At 31.6% G+C, this 20,293-nt stretch overlaps 1 protein-coding gene across 4 annotated transcripts in view; it reads right to left on the bottom strand.

Moving 5' to 3' along the window:
* The window catches only part of TPR (translocated promoter region, nuclear basket protein), a 55,993-nt gene that overhangs the window by 29,791 nt on the left and 5,909 nt on the right, over nt 1-20,293 (bottom strand). For all 4 annotated transcript variants that reach the window (XM_016166453.2, XM_016166451.2, XM_016166452.2 and 1 more), the window contains 23 exons: nt 19,205-19,308; nt 18,725-18,889; nt 18,184-18,276; nt 17,715-17,795; nt 17,548-17,635; nt 16,658-16,798; nt 16,171-16,262; nt 15,717-15,914; nt 13,588-13,695; nt 12,531-12,757; nt 11,734-11,897; nt 11,166-11,299; nt 10,929-11,077; nt 9,508-9,670; nt 7,909-8,043; nt 7,246-7,386; nt 6,160-6,325; nt 5,020-5,186; nt 3,882-4,034; nt 3,362-3,478; nt 2,069-2,272; nt 1,778-1,962; nt 990-1,137 (listed from right to left, as the gene is read on the bottom strand). In XM_016166453.2, the coding sequence (XP_016021939.2) occupies nt 990-1,137; nt 1,778-1,962; nt 2,069-2,272; nt 3,362-3,478; nt 3,882-4,034; nt 5,020-5,186; nt 6,160-6,325; nt 7,246-7,386; nt 7,909-8,043; nt 9,508-9,670; nt 10,929-11,077; nt 11,166-11,299; nt 11,734-11,897; nt 12,531-12,757; nt 13,588-13,695; nt 15,717-15,914; nt 16,171-16,262; nt 16,658-16,798; nt 17,548-17,635; nt 17,715-17,795; nt 18,184-18,276; nt 18,725-18,889; nt 19,205-19,308 (3,323 nt within the window). The remainder of the gene's footprint in view (nt 1-989; nt 1,138-1,777; nt 1,963-2,068; nt 2,273-3,361; nt 3,479-3,881; nt 4,035-5,019; nt 5,187-6,159; nt 6,326-7,245; nt 7,387-7,908; nt 8,044-9,507; nt 9,671-10,928; nt 11,078-11,165; nt 11,300-11,733; nt 11,898-12,530; nt 12,758-13,587; nt 13,696-15,716; nt 15,915-16,170; nt 16,263-16,657; nt 16,799-17,547; nt 17,636-17,714; nt 17,796-18,183; nt 18,277-18,724; nt 18,890-19,204; nt 19,309-20,293) is intronic.

Genomic DNA, 20,293 nt, shown 5'->3' with positions numbered 1-20,293 from the left:
ACGTCTCGAATCTCTTCTGACGGCATGTCAGAGCTGGTTCTTCCCCCTCTGAACTTGTTTGTGAGGGTTGGATATTTTCCAGTATTATTTGCCTTTCTATAGGCCAAGAGAATAGCAAAAAGAAGAGAATGAGAGAATATGCATTCTTTGTTAGAAACCCTGATTTCCCCATTTCTCCAAGTGTTAACTCCATTGAATTGGAAGGTTTGTTTATTATTTCCATGATGAGATATATTTGAGTTTGGATTGTTTCTCAACAGAATGTAATTCTGGAACCTCTAATTTGTCTGAAAACATAAATCCCATAAATCTAATTATTCACTTTTCCCTGTTTCAATTGTTTCTAACAGTCATTCCAACAATCTATCAGTTAAAAGAAGATAAGTGATTAAAAGTCTTAATTTCCTTGCTTCCAGATATGGGGTTATAATACTGCATCTCCTCATGCAATAGATCATACAAGAAGTGTCTGGCTCGTAACGAGGGTTAAAGAATCAGACTTGTGCCGCAACCATCCACTCACTATGGTATTTTCTTTTCCTTTCTTTGATTGATAGTTTTTACTATTTTTTTGCTTCCTGATGAAGAAGAAATATTCTGTAGCAATTTCAATCCATCGCATTATCCCAGAATGACCATACAGACACACATGCCAGTTAAGACAATTAAGGTAACTGAAATTTATTAAGAATTATGCACCAAACGTGACTGTCAATGCTTCATGGGCACTAACTCACTTAATCCTCAATATTACAAATGAGGAAATTTAAGAGCAGGGAAGTTAAGCAACATACCTAAGGCACATGTCTAATGGTAGGCAGTCTGGTTACTTCTAGTCTCTTATTGCTAAACTGTATCAATGTCTAATAATGTTTAATGAATTCACAAATTTAGAAAGAATGCTCATTTCAAATGAAATTTTGTTACAAGAAACTAAAACAAGCCTTTCTCTTGATTTCACCCATGATTTCTAAAGCCTGAGGACATACCTGGACTTTCTCCCGTTCTGCATTGAGACTGTCCTGCAGCTCCTGCAGTTCTCTTTCTAAGAGTTCAACCCGCTGTCGATAACGCAGACTCTCAACCTGAGCCACCTCAAACCTCGTTTCAGCAATTTCTTTTTCCCGTCGTATAAATCTACAAGAATACATTAGATTTTATTTAAATTAAAAGAATAACAATACATTTCAAAACTTGGATAATTTTTAAGATGACAAGATCTATTTACCTTAACTATTTTTATATAATGTTTTTGTTAAAAAATGATATACATTTTATTATAGTGTCTTTAAAAATGTAAATTTCTTCTAACACTTTTGTCTAAATACTCTGTATTTTTCTATTATGTTTTCTTAAATAAGATTTTTATTAAAATATGGCTAACATACATTATATTAGTTTTAGCTATACACCAGTTATGCAACAATTATATACCTAAAGAAGTGATCACCGTAGGTCCAGCAACCACCTGATTATGTAAAATGCCATCGCATAGGAATGTATATCTTTAAAGTGATCTGAAAAGCCTTTAGTTTTTCAAAGAACCCAAATTCTTACTTTCAGATTCGATTTAAAGTCATTTATTTAGATTGACATATATCTAAATGTCAGAAGTGATCACTAATTGGGTGGTAGTGGGTTTGTTGGCCAATAAGAGACAAAATGAGCTTTATACCTAAATTGCTCAAAATTTCCACTTCTCTAATTTATACATTTGTAGTTTCATCTCACAGCTGATATACCGTACAAGTAAAACATTAAGAATATTTCAGATTACCTGAGAATTTCTAAAATTTGTTCTTGAGATTTTCCTTCTTCACTGAAAGACACATTCAATGGACCTTGGACCCCTTCCTTCACGGAGGCGACGACCTTATCACTTAATTTTTCAATCTGATCATGAAGTAACCTGTTTTGTTTCTCCAGATCTTCACAGCGAGACACACACTTGGAAACTTCATCCTGTACAAGCAAGTTTGTCATAAAATAGATTTTCCTATGTACATTAAAACAACACACACACACCTTTCAGTCCTCCAGAACATTCTAATATGACATATGATAATACCTTTAACACTCTCTCTCTTTCCTCCCAAGATGCTTTACACTCCAACAACTGTGACTCCGCTTTCTGGGTTGTTTCCTCCAAATGCTGACGAACCGATGCCATCTTGGAAACCTGTTCCTTGGCAGCTTGTAGGGCTTCGACATCGGCAGCATGTAGCATCAGTTCTCTCTCATACTTATTCTGAGCTTCCACAGCTATTTTAGCCTATAAGAAGTTATTCCATTGACACAAAAGATTAAAAATCTACACAGCTAGTCTGTACAAAAGATGCGCATTGTGTTACTTAAAAGTGAGGATAATCTAAATGCACCAAAATAAGAGACTAATTAAAAGCTATGCTAGTATCTATTTGATGAAATGTTAAAGAACAGTTCTAAATGAAGCATGAAGATGATGAAATAATCTGGAATACACTATAAAATGCAGGCTAAATATAACTCAGTTATGTAAAATACATAAATACACACAAAAATTTAGCACAAATAAAGAAAAATGAAAATATTTAAAAATTGAATTATGGATACATTCTCGATTTTAATTTCTAAAGTTCTGTTGTTAGGCAATAAGACAAGGATAAATCATTTTTGACTATTACTTAAAAGTATTCCACTTTTAAAATAATCATGTGTTATAAACATGTAAATAATAAATAACCAAATGAATGCCTATTAATATACCACTGAACTTAAAAATGAGATCACTCATATTCTTAGATATTCCTTTCCCATTTCAATAATCCCTATTCCCCTAAATTATGTTTTATCATTTCTTGTTCATAAAAATCATAAAAAGCTTTATCACATATCATTGTGGGTACGTGTATTTATATACTGAAAAACAAAGAATGTGGTTTTCATTTTTAATGCCTTATAAAAAGTGGTATATAAAAAACCTATAAGCCCAGTAATACATAAAAATGTTTTCAAGGGATCCTTGTTTTGCTGAGGGTTATCTCTACCTCGTCTATGACAGTTCTACAGCCAGAACTACTAAAGGACCTCAATCGTTAAAAAAAAGGGGGGGGGGGTAAAAATGAGAGCAAATACACATTTAATCTCCTACTCCTACCTTTCTATTTTTTTCCCATTTGTCAAGATTGCTTTGTTAATGGATAATTTACGTTAACTTTCGTCTATACTTTTCAACTGATCTTAGTCCTAGTTTCACAAGAGTAGAAATAATCTTGTATTTCTGTAAGGATCACCAACCTCCAAAATGCATTAATATACTCAAAAAACTTCCCTAAAACTCAAATCTCATTTATCAATAACTAGCTACGACAGTAGTACTTACTTGTTCCTGACAGTCACGTCTGGCTTGCTGTTCATTACTCAAAGCTGTGCTTGCTCTCTGAAGAGCTTCTTGCACTTCATTCTGAACACTATTAAGTGTTTTCTTTAACTCAGATACCTAAATTGGAAGAACAAGATTAAAACCAGAGTTTATTGCAAACTTAACTTTAAAAATACTGAAGACATTTTAAAGACCCCATTTAGCCCAAAGGAACTGCTTACTAAATTTAAAATAATTATACTACACAAATTTTGCACCGTCTACACTTCCTCCCTGTTAATAATTGCGAAAATCAGTTCTCAGGCAGGTTTCTAAAAAGCCACACTGATCCCTACTTCCTTAAAGTAGACTATAATATTGAAAAGAAATACATAGAGTAAAACATAAAATTAAATTAAATTGCTGGGTATGTGTTCAACCAACATCTGTCGAGGTGTACTGAATGGTAACTAATGAGATACTTAAAAATCAAATTCTTAACAATGAAAAAAGGACTGATATAGTTAATGACCTAATTTACCTGTTGTTCCATGCTTTCTATGGCTTTTCTCTTGTCATCCTGAAGTTCCTGTTTTTCCTTCTCTACTTCCATCAACTTCTTTTCCAACTGTGTCTGAAACTCAGCTGACTCTTTTAAACGAACTTCAATATTCTTATGTACTTCTTCTGTTACCTTCATCAACATCCAAACGGTTGGATAAAAAAGTTAAACACATTTAAAATCATATAATTACTTTCTCCAAATCTGAGCTAAATTTGTAAAGCACTAAAATTAATGTTTGCCTGTATTTAAAAAAATTAATCAAATTCTGATTAAGAGTTAAAAAAAAACATTTAAAACTATAAGCATAAGCACAATTTACCTATTAACTTGGCTATTGGCCATTTTTCCTTTTGAAGTGAAATTTCCAATTCTCATTTCTCCCTCAATCCTCATATCCACTTGCCTAAAATCTGTCCATTTTACTACTGAAAGGATTTTCCCTTCACATATTTTGATTCCTATGAATGCTAACCACAAAAAAATCTGCTAAAACTGTGGCCCTGGACTACAATTACAGCCTCCAAATGAACTTAGTATCCTTCAATCTACTACATTAATCTTTCTAATTAAAACAAATTCTAGCTATTATATTTTGGAAAAAAAATCAATGGCTCTTAATAATCTTACACAATAGACATTCAAAACATTTCATATTTAGTCCCTGAAATTTATGATTATATTCCTCACTACTTAACTTCACAAATTCAACATTCTAGCCAAACTTATCATATGAAGCCTTTTTATTTTGCCTGAGGGTTCCTGCTACAAGGAATAACTTTCTATCTTTGACTGTCCAAATGATTCTTTCAAGGCTGTGCACAATGCCATTTCTTTTGTACAGTCATGCATACTCAGAAGACAAACAACCTCATCTAACTCCCATTCACATCGACATTTGATGTGTGCCCTTCCTAGAGCAATTAAATACTCCCTTGTTTTATGAATTTTGTGGGTTGTTTTTTTATCTTGCTTATTAAATTCAAACACTTTAAAAAAGTAAATGTAATGATGTCAGTCCAACTTGCCCTTAATACAGTGCCTTACATACTGCAGGTTCCTAATTAAAATAAAGCTAATAAGTATATATTCAAAGTGAATTTAAAATCATATATACCTGCTTTTCCTTGTTAAGGGATTCTTCTAAACTAGTAACCATTGCTCGATACTGTTCCACATTACTTGTACTTGTTTTGAGTCTTTCCTTCAAATCATTCACCTGCTCTTCTGCCTGCCTTAATTGACTCAGAAGATCATCCACATCTTCTTTGTTGTTGGATAGACCTAAAAAATTCAACAACTTTCTTAAAATCAACACTTTAAATAATATTAGAGATGACTTATCAAAGAGTTTGTGAAATTAGGATTAAGGTTCAAATGTAGAAGCACTTAATTATCTAGAAAGTATAACTCAACTCATGCTGAATATCAAAATAAAAATATAATTTTGTCAGTATGTTATTTCTTCCAAAAAAAAAAAATCAAATATTTGAAATCTGCTGTTACAAATATTAAGAAAATGATATTTAGAGGAATATAAGCTATTTCCACTCAACTGAACAGCTACTTGAAGGAACTACCAGATTTTTAATTTTTTATTTAAACACTGTTTACTCTAAAATGACACATCTTAAATCATTTAGACCAATTTTCAATCTAAAATCGAAGGAAAAGCAATAAACTGCAGATTGAAAAGAATTTTTTTTATATGTCAATAAGACGTGATAATTACATATTACTGCATGTATGATATATATTTACATACAACTATGCAAACATACATACACACATACATAAACAATTATATTTTTAAATTTATCTTCTATTAAGAAATAAAACCACATACAAATATTTGGATACAAAGTCTTTGCATTTGAAATGGTGTATTTGCAAAGAAAACCCATAATCTAATGAAATAAGTCTTTTATCAGAGATAATAAATAAGATTGAGAATATTGCTGCTCTAAGAGACACAGAACAAATCAATTATTTTTGCAAGTGAGCCTCATCATTACAGAGTTAACAAGTAACCTCGTCTCAATAGAGAGAGTTTAAAATTCAAATATGAGATCTCCTAGAAATATTTTTAAATATCAATAAATGGTTTCATCAATTGAAAAGCTAAGAGCTTTTGGTCAGATGCCATGCACAACTATTCTGAATCTTCTAAGCCTACAAATTTAATTCAGGCCTAAAATGGAGTTTTATTATATGAAGAGCAAAAGTTTTTTTTCTTTTGCTACTGTCTAGTTACTACCTTTACCCGCCCTCTGTGAGGACTGAGAAGCAAGCTGGACTTCCATATTGCTGAGGTGCTGTTTCAATGCAGCAGTTTCCTTTTGGGAATTTTTTAATAGTTCTTTTGTGTTAAGATGAAGATTTGCCTCAGTATCCAGCTGTCTCTTTGTATCTAAAAGTTGAACCTATAAGAAAAAATACACTAACCTTACAAACACAACTTTTAGGTTCTTAAATTACTCGAAGTTCAAGTCATCTTTTCATAGAGCTTTAAAACTCTGGCCAAGATAGAAAAATAGAAACCCGATTTACTAAATTCACCTTTGAAACAACCAAAAACCACCCACAGACAAACAAACAAACAATCAGAAATAGATGTAAAACATGAAACAATTTCACAATTGTGGGTTAACAGGAAACTAGAGAGGCGAGCCCTACAATTGCCCTAACTTACTAAGAGTGTCCAGGCTACAGCACATAACTGAGAGTACAAGATTGGACCAGCTCGAATTCATAAAACAGACTACGAGAAAGAAGACTGCTGCATGGATAAGGGTACCCTGGAGATTAGCAGAGGATCCCTCTTAGATATTCAGCAAAAAAGTGACCAATGCATGTAGGTAAAATTACCCCAGACAGGGTAAATCTTCATCCAAAGAGACTGGAATGAAGTGTCTGAATCTCCCAGAGTTTGGAATAATACCTGTTCCCAGACTGAAAACAGACACTGGAATCAGTACTCAGGAAGGTCTCACCTCAGCAATGGGGAATAATTAGTTCTGTACTGAGGACTGCTTTGGGTCTAGCTAATGATAAAAAACAACACTTAAGAGAACTGAACTCTTTTCAATTAATTTTACCACATCCCAGAACAAAGTTCAAGATTTATAGGAATACAAAAATATCCAGCACTCAACAGGATAAAACTCACAATGTATTGTGCCCAATAAAAATTACCAGGCATATAAAGAGGCAAGAAAAACTTGAATTTGTAGGAAGTTTTTTCAAAACCATGCTTCAACATGAGATGGTAGTATATGCGCACATCAGTTTAATTTTTGAACATAAGCAAATCTACAGAAATTCAGAACACTGACAGACTCACATCTAAATTTCTAGTAAGCGTATGCCTTTGTTCCACCTCATTTTCCAACTTCTTTTTTAGATGCGATATCTCAAGTTCCAGTTTTTCTATCTGGCTACTAAGCCTTTGTTTGGTTTCTGTTTCAGATCGCTCTAGTATTCCCTAAAGATAAAAAAAGGATCTTTGGTTACGTTTAAGAAAAAAGTAAAAAAAGCAATACAAAGACGATTAAAGGATACAGGGGATTATGGAATTACAATCCATTTCTACATGAAGTTAATATCTATAACATTTACCAAGAAAGTTATTTTGATATTTTACATACTAAAACATCTACTTAGTAGGGAAAAAAAGAGAAACATATTAAGTCATTCAGCTGTCTTCGTGTTTGAAGAAAAAAAAAACCAAACAAATTTAAATTTGTAAACAATTAAACTGCACAGGACTCTGTAAATACAGACCTGAAGATCAAAACTACCAAGTGCATGAATTCAATCAGGTCTCTTTCAATGCTTTATTTGGTATTCTGACATGTCTTCATAAACCTCAAAATTCAATGATCATCATAATATGTGATAAAAATGACAGGTAAAATTTTCTAATTAAGAAAACTAAGAATATATAATGTTAAAACTATCTAAATTTAACTTAGAAATTTTGTCTCTATATGCCTTATTTGGTTACCTGAATTGTTTGGAGATTAGTCAGCAGCAAGTTTTGCCCTCTTTGTTCAGCTAACAAAGATTCTCTTTGCTGAGAAAGACGAACTTCTGACAATTTAAGCATTTCCTTTTCCTTTTTCAAATTTTCTGCTCTTACCTTGAGGCAAATACAAATTCAAGAAAAAAATGTTGGAAAACAGTGTGTCAAATTGAATAATACAATTATAAAATTAAAATGGTCCTTCATTACTACATATTTCTTAATGCTAGAGACTACAAATTTCCATTGTATAAGAAAATATAACTTAGTTTCACGTGTTGAAACATGAAGCAAAAATTTGGAACACCAATGGATCAAAGAAAAAATTTTGCAATTACCATAAATACTTATAATTTTTTTGTTGTAACCAATCAGACTTTAAAACAAAAAAATCTAAAATATCAGAGAAAAAAAACTGCAAAATTATGCAAGTATTAGAATGTAGCTAGAGATGTCAAATGATTACATCCAAAAATTATAAAATTGTATTAACCAATGTTACCCCAATAAACTTAATTAAAAAAAAAATGTAGCTTGGATACTATTTGAGAGTCCTGACTGATATTTTTAAACTTTTTTTCCCCATAAAGAGTACACTGAGTCTCGGGGGATATGCGAGAATGTTTTAAAAATTAATATCCTTAAAGTATTCATATGATTCATAACTACCAATCATAAAACTAACTCCACCAGTTTGAAAAAAGTGCTATTGTCCATTCCCCATAAAGGAGGAAAAGCAAGATAAAAATGAAAGAATAAAGCTAATAGACTTAGAAAACTTAGTTTTAAATCCTGACCACTCATGAGTGCCCCAAAATAAGAAAATGACTTAATTTTTGAGTCTGTTTCTCAACAAATAATGTGGGGGACAAAGTCACCTAGCTCATGAATAGCAATCAAAAGTTGAGAGTGATAATTTCATAAAAAAGCAAAACAGTACAAAAAAATTAGTCATCAATAAATTCACTATTTATAAAGTACTGTCAATTTCTGGAACATTTAAATTCATGCTGAAATTCAGAAAATTCAACGCTAATGAAGCTTTGTCATAAATGACAATAAAAATGAATAAGAATGGATGAAATATTCATTTTTCTTTGTTGTAACTAGAGAAAGAGTGACTTACAAATTTATTTTGAAATGGAAGACATGTAAGGAACTCAGTCCAGAAAAACTTCCTATTTCTTCGGTTTTAATAGAAATAATCACTTAGCTGATGCACTGCTGGATACAACCGTCAACCGTCAACAACGTGGTGGTTAGCGGCATTGACAGCTACATAGGTGAAAATCTACATATAACTTAAGTCTGCCCTCCACATAGAGATTCCCATCCTCAGTTGAAACTAGCGTTGACCTTTGAAGAACACAGGTTTTAACCACACCGGTTTACTTATACCAGATCCACTTATATGCAGATTCATGGATAAGAGAATCTTATTACTGTGTAAAAAAGACTTATAATACATACAAACAGCTCAAATTATCTATGTCATATCAACCAGTAAAATCAAAGTTATAACTAAGAAACAAAGGTCAAATGTAATTTATAATGTAATCAGATGAGAGAAATTGGTCTTACTTCTGCAACAGCTAGCTTTTCGTTTGCTCCTCTCAAATCTTGCGTCATTGTATTGATGATCTGTTCCTGCTTTTGAGTTGTTGCAGTGAGCTTCTGATTTCTCTCATGTAGGGATGTTATTTCTCGGCGATATCCTTCAACATTATCTTGTAACATTTCATAACTTACATGAAAAAAAATAATTCCAATTGAAGTACTAGTTTAATTCCTTAAAAGTTTCATAATAGATTAAAAAAACAGTGGCTTTTGTAATAATGTAACATCTCCATAATTTTTTCTAAACTCCAAAATTAACAGTTAAATTCAAATTCTAAATAACTACAGTATTTCATGATGAATTGACTTTTTAATCTTACAAGAATTTTAATCATATCCAAAATAATACCAATATAATGTTGATACGCCAGACACCTGCCGCAATGCAGCATGCAATCTAAGATACTTATAAATGATTAGTGTTGAATTTTTGCCATTTCTTTTTTCTACTGTAACTCTTCACTATATTTTCTTATATGCTTGGAAGCTTAAAAAATGGCTAGCTAGAGCTATCACCATATGGAGAAAAGATCCTTTTATTTCAGGTATCAAACTCAGAATGTATAGAGATAACTGCTTGCCATATCCTCACAAAAACATAGTTTTATCATGTAGCAGGCAAACCTTATTTTATTGTGTTTCATAGATATTGCATTTTCATAACTATCAAGGTAAGACCAGACCTTTCACCAGCAAAAGGACTGAATTGTGGAAGGCTCAGATGATGGTTAGCATTTTTTAGCAATAACGTATTTGATTAAGGTATGTACATTTTTTAAGACATGCTCTTGCACACTTAATCCACTAGTATAGTGCAAACATATACACTGGGAAACCAAAAAATTCATGTTACTTGCTTTACTGCAGAAGCTGTTTTATCACAGTGGTCTGGAACTGAACCCAGGCTCTCCAAGGTGTGCCGGTGTACATAAAAATAAATTGTCCTTATTTGTTAAACTAACCGCATCCAATTGATTTAGTAACAACGATGTGATAAAATTTACTATTATTGCTTTGTAAGTGACCAAGAAAGTGAATTTTCACCAAATTAACTATCTTGTACCTGCTTCTCCTCTACCTAGAAAAGGCTGAATGGAATTTGCTCACATTCCCCTCACCTTTTGGTGCACTTATAATTAAGTCCTACAGAAACGATTAAGTCTTTCAGTCTCAGGAAGGAAAACTAGGAGCATTCCTCACATGAACTTCAACTTTAAATAACTGCCTGGACTCCTTAAGCAATGCCCAAGAGAATCATTAACCAATATTAAAAATGAACCCCCACAGCTACTCATTTGAACTATGCAAATTAACCCTTGAATTTGGTTGATTTAAATAATGAAGTATACTATTTCGACTTGATTTTTGAACAAAAGGAAGTTTACCGTTTAGAAGCAAAATCTAGCTGGGTAGAAATTTTGGTGTTTTGTGATCGCAAATCTGTGACTTGCTCCTGAAGTTTTTCAAGTTGCTCGTTTTGTATTTTTTCATTATCTGCCTTTTCTTTTTTGTAGTTTTCGAAAATTTCCTGCAACTAAATATTATAAAAATTTTTAGAAGATGATCCTCTGTTCTCCTGAAAAACCTAATGCAAGTTAAACGTATAAAGGTGTGATCTTTACCTGTTTAAGGGCAGCCTTGGCCTCTATAGCCTCTGCTGACTCAATAATAGGTACTGGAGCAGGAGTGGAAACAGTCTGTGACGTACTTGAACGTTTTGGAGTTGACATAAGAGAAATATCGTCTAAGCCTGAAGCTTCGGAAATGTAAAAAGATTGATATAACATTTGCAAATACATAATTACCAAAATCAACAAGCTAGACTATTTACATCAAATCATAAGGTTATAGAAATTATGAAACAAAAGAAATCTACTAAATCACCTATAATTTCTGGTTTCTGATTAGATATATTTGCAGTTTAAATATTCGAAAATATAACCAAATAAATATCATAATTCATTGATTCCAAGATGCATTCTTCTATACAATGAAAAGTATATCTTCTTTCTTAATAATACCGAAAGCAATGATGTGTTTTAGAATTGACCTGTTATGATCTACTATACGTCTCCATTTGAAGTGTGCACACTGCTTATGTTGCAAAATCCATTCCCTAATACATATTTCAGAAAATTTCCTAAAATTACTGGAAACTTTTCAGATAACATACAACATACAAAAACCTACCTTGTAAAGGAATGACAACTCCTGTTGTTTGTGACAACAAAATACGGTACATATCACGCTGACGAACTATAGAATCGACAAGCTGCATTTGGTGTTGACGCGACTCACGGAGTTGTTCCAATTCAGTGAGGGCACTTTCAAGTTTGAGCTGAAGCTCGGTGATTCTGTAGGAAAAATCATCAGTCTATTTCACAGGACTGAGATTAAGAGGCAGTTATAATTTCTACTGTAAATTGACTGTTTTAACACCTATCGGTAAACATAGTATTATTTCCATCTCTCTTATCCTTTCTTTCTTCTGATGATAGTTTAAGAATCACTTTTAAAATCGCCACTATAGAGGCTTGGGCACTCATCGCTGTCATCTGAAAAATTTGTTTTCAAAAATTAAACCAATCCAGTCAGTCCAAACTCGTCTTCTCGCATTCAAAGCCATTCCTCCTCCTCTAACACAAAATATTTTTTGAAAAAATTCTTTACTCTGCTTGAATAATTCTTACGTATCTTCTCCATGAAGTCTGGCCTGCTGCTTAAAATCTAGGCTAAGTCCTCCACCTCCATGCTCGCACAGGTAGGCTTTTATCTATTATATCACTAATCATGCTGAACTAAAAGTATCTACTTATCTATCTTATTATAGAGCTTATCCACAAATGTGAATTTTTTTTTTTGCTATTATTGCTCAATTTTTTTCTCTCCTAAATCACCATATTCCTAGCATACAGCACCGTTAGGGGGGTGCATGAGAAGTTCTTAACAAATGTTTGCTAAACCAATTGAAGTAGTCAATAGCTTACTTGGATGAAGTTGTTTCTTGTTCTTCTCTTTCTCTGGTTTCCCCAAGTTCCCTAAGAGCCACTAAAAGACGTTGATTTTGCTGCTGAAGCTCTTCAATATTTCTGTAAGATACTAGATGCTGTGATATTACTTCAGATGAACTGCTTATATCAGCAGAGCTTACTTCCTCATCACGAATTACATGGTTACCCCTTGCTTCTTCAAGTTCCATCAAAAGCACTCTAATCTGAAAACAAAGTTTTAGTATGTTATCATATGGTACTGATTTTGATTCTAGAAATGTTTAGAAGACAATGAAAATATTACTTTTATAAATATCACTGTTATCCTAAAAAACAAACTATCAAACATATCACTTTAGATATTAAAACTTAAATAGAGTAAATTGTAATGGGAAAAATTTTCATTTATGTATAAGTGTGTAATGAGAGCTGTTATTTTAAAAAGCAGCCAAATTACAATTCCAGAAGCATGGCTCAATTTCTACAGAACAATGGCCAAATAATACACACAGAATTAGGTACCTATTATATGTACCCATGTATGTTTGCATATATTTTATGACAGGGCAGAAGGAGAACATGGAAAATAGATTTTAATTCCACTGATGTGGAATTTTTATGTACTGTGTTATGTGTGTAGACCCACAAATAAAAATTAGGGTAAAAATATAAGAACAAAAATAGATGCATATGGCATGTTTTTAAATCGGTAAAAACAAAGAATGCTTACATATGTTTTTATATGCCCACACGTGTTTGTATATAGAAGAAAGAATACACAGTAGTCTGGGACTTGGGCAGGAGGAAGAACTTTTATTTATCTTTGAAATATTTCATTTATTATAACCACTACCTATAATTTGAAAATTTATCAAAGAAAAAAAAAAGGAGAGGCTACAAAAAAACAATGACTAGGCTGCAATTCTGCTAGAGCAGTATTACTAATTGATGAGAATTTCATGTGTTTTCTCTTAGATACCTGCAAACGGATTCAAATATTACTGAGATGTCAGTTTAGGAAAAAAACAGAGAAAGAAACAAAAAAAAATCTCACCTGTTGTGAAAGATCTTTTATTTGTATTTCCATTCTTTGATTGTCTCTTTCAAGTACAGATGAATGTTTGTTCGCTTTATCAGTGTCCTCCTGCAAACGCTGAATCTCCTTTAAAATGTAAATACGAGCGAAAATTCTATATTTCCTTCTAAGATCTATGCTGAAACACCACAGTGATCAACTTACAAACTAAAAATATTCTATATAATATAGTAGTCCCTAGAAATTGTTTATAAATATGAACACATTTAATATCTCAAAGATTGCTCATCATAATGTTCATCACTATAAGAAAACGATGAGGAATGTGCCACCTCCCTCCTAATTAACTGTCAATTACAATCTTAGAGCTACACCAAATTCATAGTGTATTATCAAACAACAGCACATAAATAATCTCAAAAGTTTTGTTAATAAGATAAAAATGAAGGACTACATTACAATAACAATCATTACACTGGTTCTAGAAAGAAACATCAAATATGTAAAAAATTGTCGGGTAAGATGCATAAAAGTTGACTTTACAAAAAATGCATTAGGCATTAATTCTAAAGAAGCAGTTAACCAATGTCGCAAGGCTATTTAAAAAAAAAAGAAATGATAGCATATGCAGTGCTTTGCGAAATTTTGCATCACAGTACTATCAGGGATTTGGAGTGACAGCTTTAGGGAGTCTGATATAAGCACAAAATATCTTTGAAATCTTATATTTTATCTCAAATTCATACAAACTTTGCTTAACATGTTGTTTTCACATGAAAATGTTTTAAATACTATTCCAGTAAAAGATGACTCATATTTAGCCTAGTGTTTTAAGTATCCTTGATCATACTGTCCCCTAAAGGTATGAAGAAACTAATTTCATCAGTAGGAAAAAGTATGTGACAAAATGAAGCAGGTGAATATTCATGAAGGAATGGCAATGATAAAAATATACTTTGCATAAAATGGGACTGAGATGCCAAGGAAGTTATTTGGCTGTAAAACCCTAAATATCTAACAAATGAGCATCACAGAATCTAGACTGAAGGATACGTAATGTATGTTATGCACAAAGGATTCAGCTAAAAAGAAGACAGAAATTATCTTTAAATCCTTTGGCAGTTATAAAAAGTATTCCCTCTACCTCACTATCCCCTTCAGACAATAAACTCCAGGCGATATGCTCCTTTTCGGCAGTGAGAAACTCAAGATCTAATTAGATCCAAGAAACCTCTTTTCAAACCACACAACGGGAAGTAGGTGTCACAAAGCCAATACTCTGCCAAGGCAAGACTGCTGGCCGTCATTTGATTCCGGAGAGACAATTAGACATAACATACCTTGATTTAAACTGACGACTAAATTGTATTAGCAATAGCAACAAAAGTTTAAGTTTAAATTAAGATACAACTTATTTATACTATTCCTAAAAAAAAAAAAAAAAAAAAAAAAAAAGGGGGAGGAAGGGAGGGAGAAAGGAAATGAATTGTATCAGCTTAGATAGAATGGCAGATACAAATTGATTTAACTTAATTTTCTCAAAAAATGTGTTAAATCTTGAGTTTTCAGTAATACTTACACTCTAAAATCAAAAGTATCTGAGTGTAAATACTCTTAATCATTATTTATTAAAAAAGAATCTTAACAGGTGAAAGATATTTATGAATTTCCTTGGTACTTCTAACATGCAAAGGAACAATAACAAAATAATGTATATAAAGATTTGCCAAACTGTCAAATGGTTCTTTCCTATGAACATAAAATATTATCACTTCTAGACAGAATATCAGAACTGTCTGACAAAGAATGGCCATGCTAAATTTAGGAGAGTTCTCTTACAAAGAGAGATTGTTATTTTAATTTGAATAGCGGCTACTTATCATCTGCTATAGAGCCTTACAGACCATATACTAAATGTCTTAAAAGTCAGTCTCTCACAATTATAGCTGAATAAAGGTAGCGCATTTTATAATTATAGGTGTCTCATAATGCAATGACAAACTTTAAAATGTATAATTACTGTATCACTGAAAAAGCATATTTAGCTTTTTCCTACTCAAATACTTTTAATTCTAAAAAAAAATCTGCCTAGTAAATCATTTCTCATACATATTTTCCCACAGCTAAAATTTAGGAATGGAACTAACCTTCATAGCTTGTTCAAGTTTAACAGATAAACTTGCCACAGCTTTCTGTGCACGTTCATACTCCTCCCGCTGGCGTTTCAAAATCGGTGCTTTGGCTTCAACTTCTTTCACTATTTCATCTAAGTACTTATTAATTCTTTTGTTCTCTAGTTTCTCCAAAAGCAACTGATCTTGAGTTTCCACATAAGCATTATACAGCTGAAAGTAGAAGAGGGGTTTGTTCAAATCCAGACATAACAGAATTATATAGTCTATCTTCAGAAAAAACATCCATTAGCACTTACATGCAGTGAAAATATTTATGTTACACAGAACCAAAAACCAAGAAAGGATTTCCCAGAATGACACATTACTCATCAGATGATTTTAAAAATAATTTTTCTGGGATTTAAGTTTCAGGAAGAGCTGAACATTTTTGCTGAAGGAAAATAACAGTATTTAATACCATTCTTACCTCAGTTAATTTCATGCCAGGTTTCACTATCTTAGCTACGGCTGCTGCAGTTGGAGACATGGCTGCAAGCTCTTCTTCAGATAATATGGCTCCTGTGCAAACACATAGGTATCTAGTATATTTTTGTAAAATTTCAAACTAAAGCCACTAAAATTTTTTCGAGTATAAAGTGACACCTACTGTATGTTACACATAAATTCCTATGAAAATTTAAGAAATGACATCAAAGAGTCATATAACGCAACCCAATTCTAAAAATCATGAATAAACTACAATTGTGGAAATTGATACACAATTACATGTGCTCAAATCTGACAATACAGAAAAGATATACACAAAGTACTAATTTGAAAGTAAAAGCAAGTTTCACTACTATAACTTGGAATTTCCTATATCATAACATGACAGAAATACTTCTAGTGAAATTGAGAACTATGTAGAGAAGTTCTAGTATTTCAAGTCACTAAAAAGCATCTATTAATCATACCTTTACGTTTTGTGGCAGAAAGCAGGTCATTTGCATTCTCTAATTCCTTCTCCAATTTCCCTATTTTCTCAAGCATTTCTTTCTCCATTTGATCTTTAGATGCCTCCACCTCTAGAAGATGATCTTGTATTGCTTTATTTGCTAAAAACATTTTTAAAGATGGATTATTCAAACACATAATTAAAATCATAGAGTTTACAAAATGTAACAGAATGGTCATTTGTTCCTTCGGCAGACAATATTAAATTTTAGAGAGGCTATGGTTGACTTATTACCCACTGAAAATTCTAGCTCTACTATAAATCCTGAAATGTCCAGGCCTGGTGAATCTATTTCTCCTTTTGATGTCTCCTATCCATGGGGAAAATAATGGAACTCGAGTTATTAAAAGAGTGTTTCTAAATATCTTTTTAGTTTCAATTCTTTAGTCTAGAACATAGGAAATGCCTGAAAAATATCAAACCTAAATTACACTTCAAAAAAAAGCAAAAAATGTAAGAAAGTCAAAGACTTTAAAATACAGTATTTATAGTTTTAAAAGTGAGGTGTATTTATGGAGTAAGACTGTCCAAACTATAAACCCACATATACTTTATGAAAGTCCATGTTTTAAAAATGGCAGAAAATTTTTCTATTAGAAATCAGAATATACATAAGCTTATTAGCTGAAAAAAATAGGAAAACAATAGTTATCTATATTTTTAAATATAGTATTTGCTGAAAATATAATTTCAAATTACGTAATCCAAGGATCTTTCTTCTATACCAGAGTTTATCCCTAATAAAATTAATCTGACATCTAAATCCAACAGGCTACATAAAGGTAAAAAAAAAAAAAAAAGCACCTTCTATCTAAAAACAAAATAACCTTCTCATAATAGAAAAGTTACCTTCTCCAGCTTCTTTCAAAAGTTTGTGTAGTTCATCCACTGCTCGGGTCAGTTCATTGCTTTTTGCCTCTGAGTCATCAGCAGCACTCTAAAATTTAATTTTAAAAAGTTACCAAATATCCAGTAATGTAACATTAGGACACTAAAATGGTGGGTAGGGTATCTACCTTGTATAGGTTAGAAAGTTTTATGTGAGCATTTAATTCATTGTGGAATTTCTCTTCCATACTGGCCTGTTGTTCCTTAGCCTGAAAAAGAAAAAAAAAAAACAATTATAGCAGTGTCATTTGAACTGAATTTAGAATGTTTATCAAATGCCAAAATAAAAAAATCGTTTTGTATAATAAAGAGATAAAATTAAACATCAAAATTAAAATGAGTTTTCATGATAAAGATAAATTACTCTAAAGATAAAATATTAATATTTTTACCTTAAAGAGGAATACTTAAACATTAAAATTAACCATACTCATTTTTACTTTCAATATAGCATGTTATTCTCATATCCAATTCTAGCTATATCATAAGAAAGTGTTCTATTTTATGGTGCCATGAAATAATTTTATAAAAGAATAGCTTCATAAGTGCTTTAATGTATTTTTTACAAAAGAGACATTTTTAAAATGGTCACTACACCTCTTTCAGTTTTGTCAGCAGATCCTCTACATGCTTTTGAAGATTCTCATTTGACGTTTTCAACCCATTCATCTGTTCTTCCATTCTAGAGACCTAGAAACAAAAAGCTGAATTAGGTTGCGGGAGAATGTTATATTAACTGATATTAATTTGATACAAAGCTTACCTGCCAAATAAAAGCAAAATAATATCTCATACCCAAAAAAACATTTTACAAAAAAATATGTATATTTAAGAAAATGAAAAATAGCTCACAAAAGGTTTGGATTTAGTTCATAAAACTTAACCCCTTCTTAAATGCGTCTTTGTAAAGATACACCATAAGACGGTAGTAGCATCAAAATTCATCATAAAAATATCTGAAGTTCTTTAAATAAAAAAATTGGTTAATTTCCAAGGCCACATGTTTACAGGTTGTGTCCTCCACGTTTGACCACTAACTTTACATTTACTTTAGTAGAACACTGAATACATTTTTAATAAACTGGCACACAAATATAAGTCGTAACCAATATGAAGATACAAATTTATTAACGTATACCTCCTCTTTTTTGTTTTCAAGATTACATTTAAGCTCTAGAATCTCATTTCCTTTCTCTCTGCCAAGAGCCAGAAGTTCATCAGTTTTGGTTTTCAACTCTGTATTCAGCCATGTATTCTGATTATGTAACAATTCCTTTTCTTGCTCCAAGCGTTTTTCTCGATACTAAAGAAATCCAAAAAAATAACACTTATTGTGAAAGATAATATATAGTTATCCAAAACATTTTGTCTACAGTTAAGTAGAATTTTACAATAGAAATAAGTTATCGGCAAGGATTCTTACAGAAAACACAATTAAATAAGAAATACAAGCAAAACAGTTCAACTAAAATCATCATAATGCTTAATTCCCTGAGATCAAGGAAAAAAATACAGCTTTTAATTGTTAACCATAAGATATCTTATCTATATTTAAAATTTTAATTTAGGTGCGTTTTAAGCAAAACTGTATTTTGTACATTAAGAATTATTTACTTGCCTTAACAGAAACATCAGAAGCTTGAAGTTCATCCAATTTTAACTGAAGATCGCCCTTTGTTGCATTACTTTCTTTAAGTTTTTCATTTAGACGTTTAACATCCTCTAGAAAGGTCAGAAGAGAATTTGAAAATAATGACTAATTACATCTCAGGGGAACTAAAATGCATCAAAAATGCAATCTCTAAAAATATAAATGTTTAATACAAAGTATGTAGTTCTTAACTGCTCTATTTTAATTTGTTCCTGCCATACTTAATTGCAAATTTAATTTTAAGGAATAGATGATAAAAAAGCCACATTCCTACGCCCAACCAAACATATAAATTATACTGATTATTTTATTTTAAACATATCTTGAGCTAAATATACAAAAATAACAGTAATCTTCCTGATATAAAACCAAAGGTCTATTAAAATTTCAGTTAAAAAAGCAACAATACATAAAAAACCCACTCGAAACAGTCATATAATATACATGCTTTCTTTTCATGTTCCTTGCAACAAAAATTCTTTTAATTTTACACCTAACAGGCGATCAACATCATTAACATATACTTTGAAGTAACCTCTTTTCTGAGACTGGAAAAGTATAGTTCCCTAATTAAATGTTTCTGCGTAGCAACAGTAAATATTTGAAAATTCTTCCTTTAATAAAAATAAAAATTTTCAGAACTCTTATAAAGAGTAACCAAAGGAAACCTGATACCATTAAAATGTTTAAGAGTCACATTCACCTGAATATGTCAAGTGCATTCTATACTATATTGTTTATGTATCTTACATTCCTGCCTCCTAACTCCTTTAGGCTGTTTTTAAATATGGGCTCTCCTCTTCGGTTCTTACACTGAATGTTAATGGATAGCTTAACCAGCAAGGGTGTAACAAATGATAGAGTTTAGCCTCTGTAAATGAACTTTTAAACTGCTTCCAACATGCTATTATAAATAATACTACAGTATCTTTGCATGTAAACTGTTGTTGGAATTACTACTTCTTTGAAATATTTTTCATTTGTATACTTATCTAGACACTTCTTTAAATCCTTGATAAAAATCTAAAGATAACTGAGTGGGAGAAATATAGGCTA

Source organism: Rousettus aegyptiacus, unplaced genomic scaffold (genome assembly GCF_014176215.1).
Source record: "Rousettus aegyptiacus isolate mRouAeg1 unplaced genomic scaffold, mRouAeg1.p scaffold_m13_p_17, whole genome shotgun sequence".
NCBI lineage: Eukaryota > Metazoa > Chordata > Mammalia > Chiroptera > Pteropodidae > Rousettus > Rousettus aegyptiacus.
Note: the sequence above shows the minus strand (reverse complement) of the source record. Positions and strands in the feature narration are given on the sequence as shown.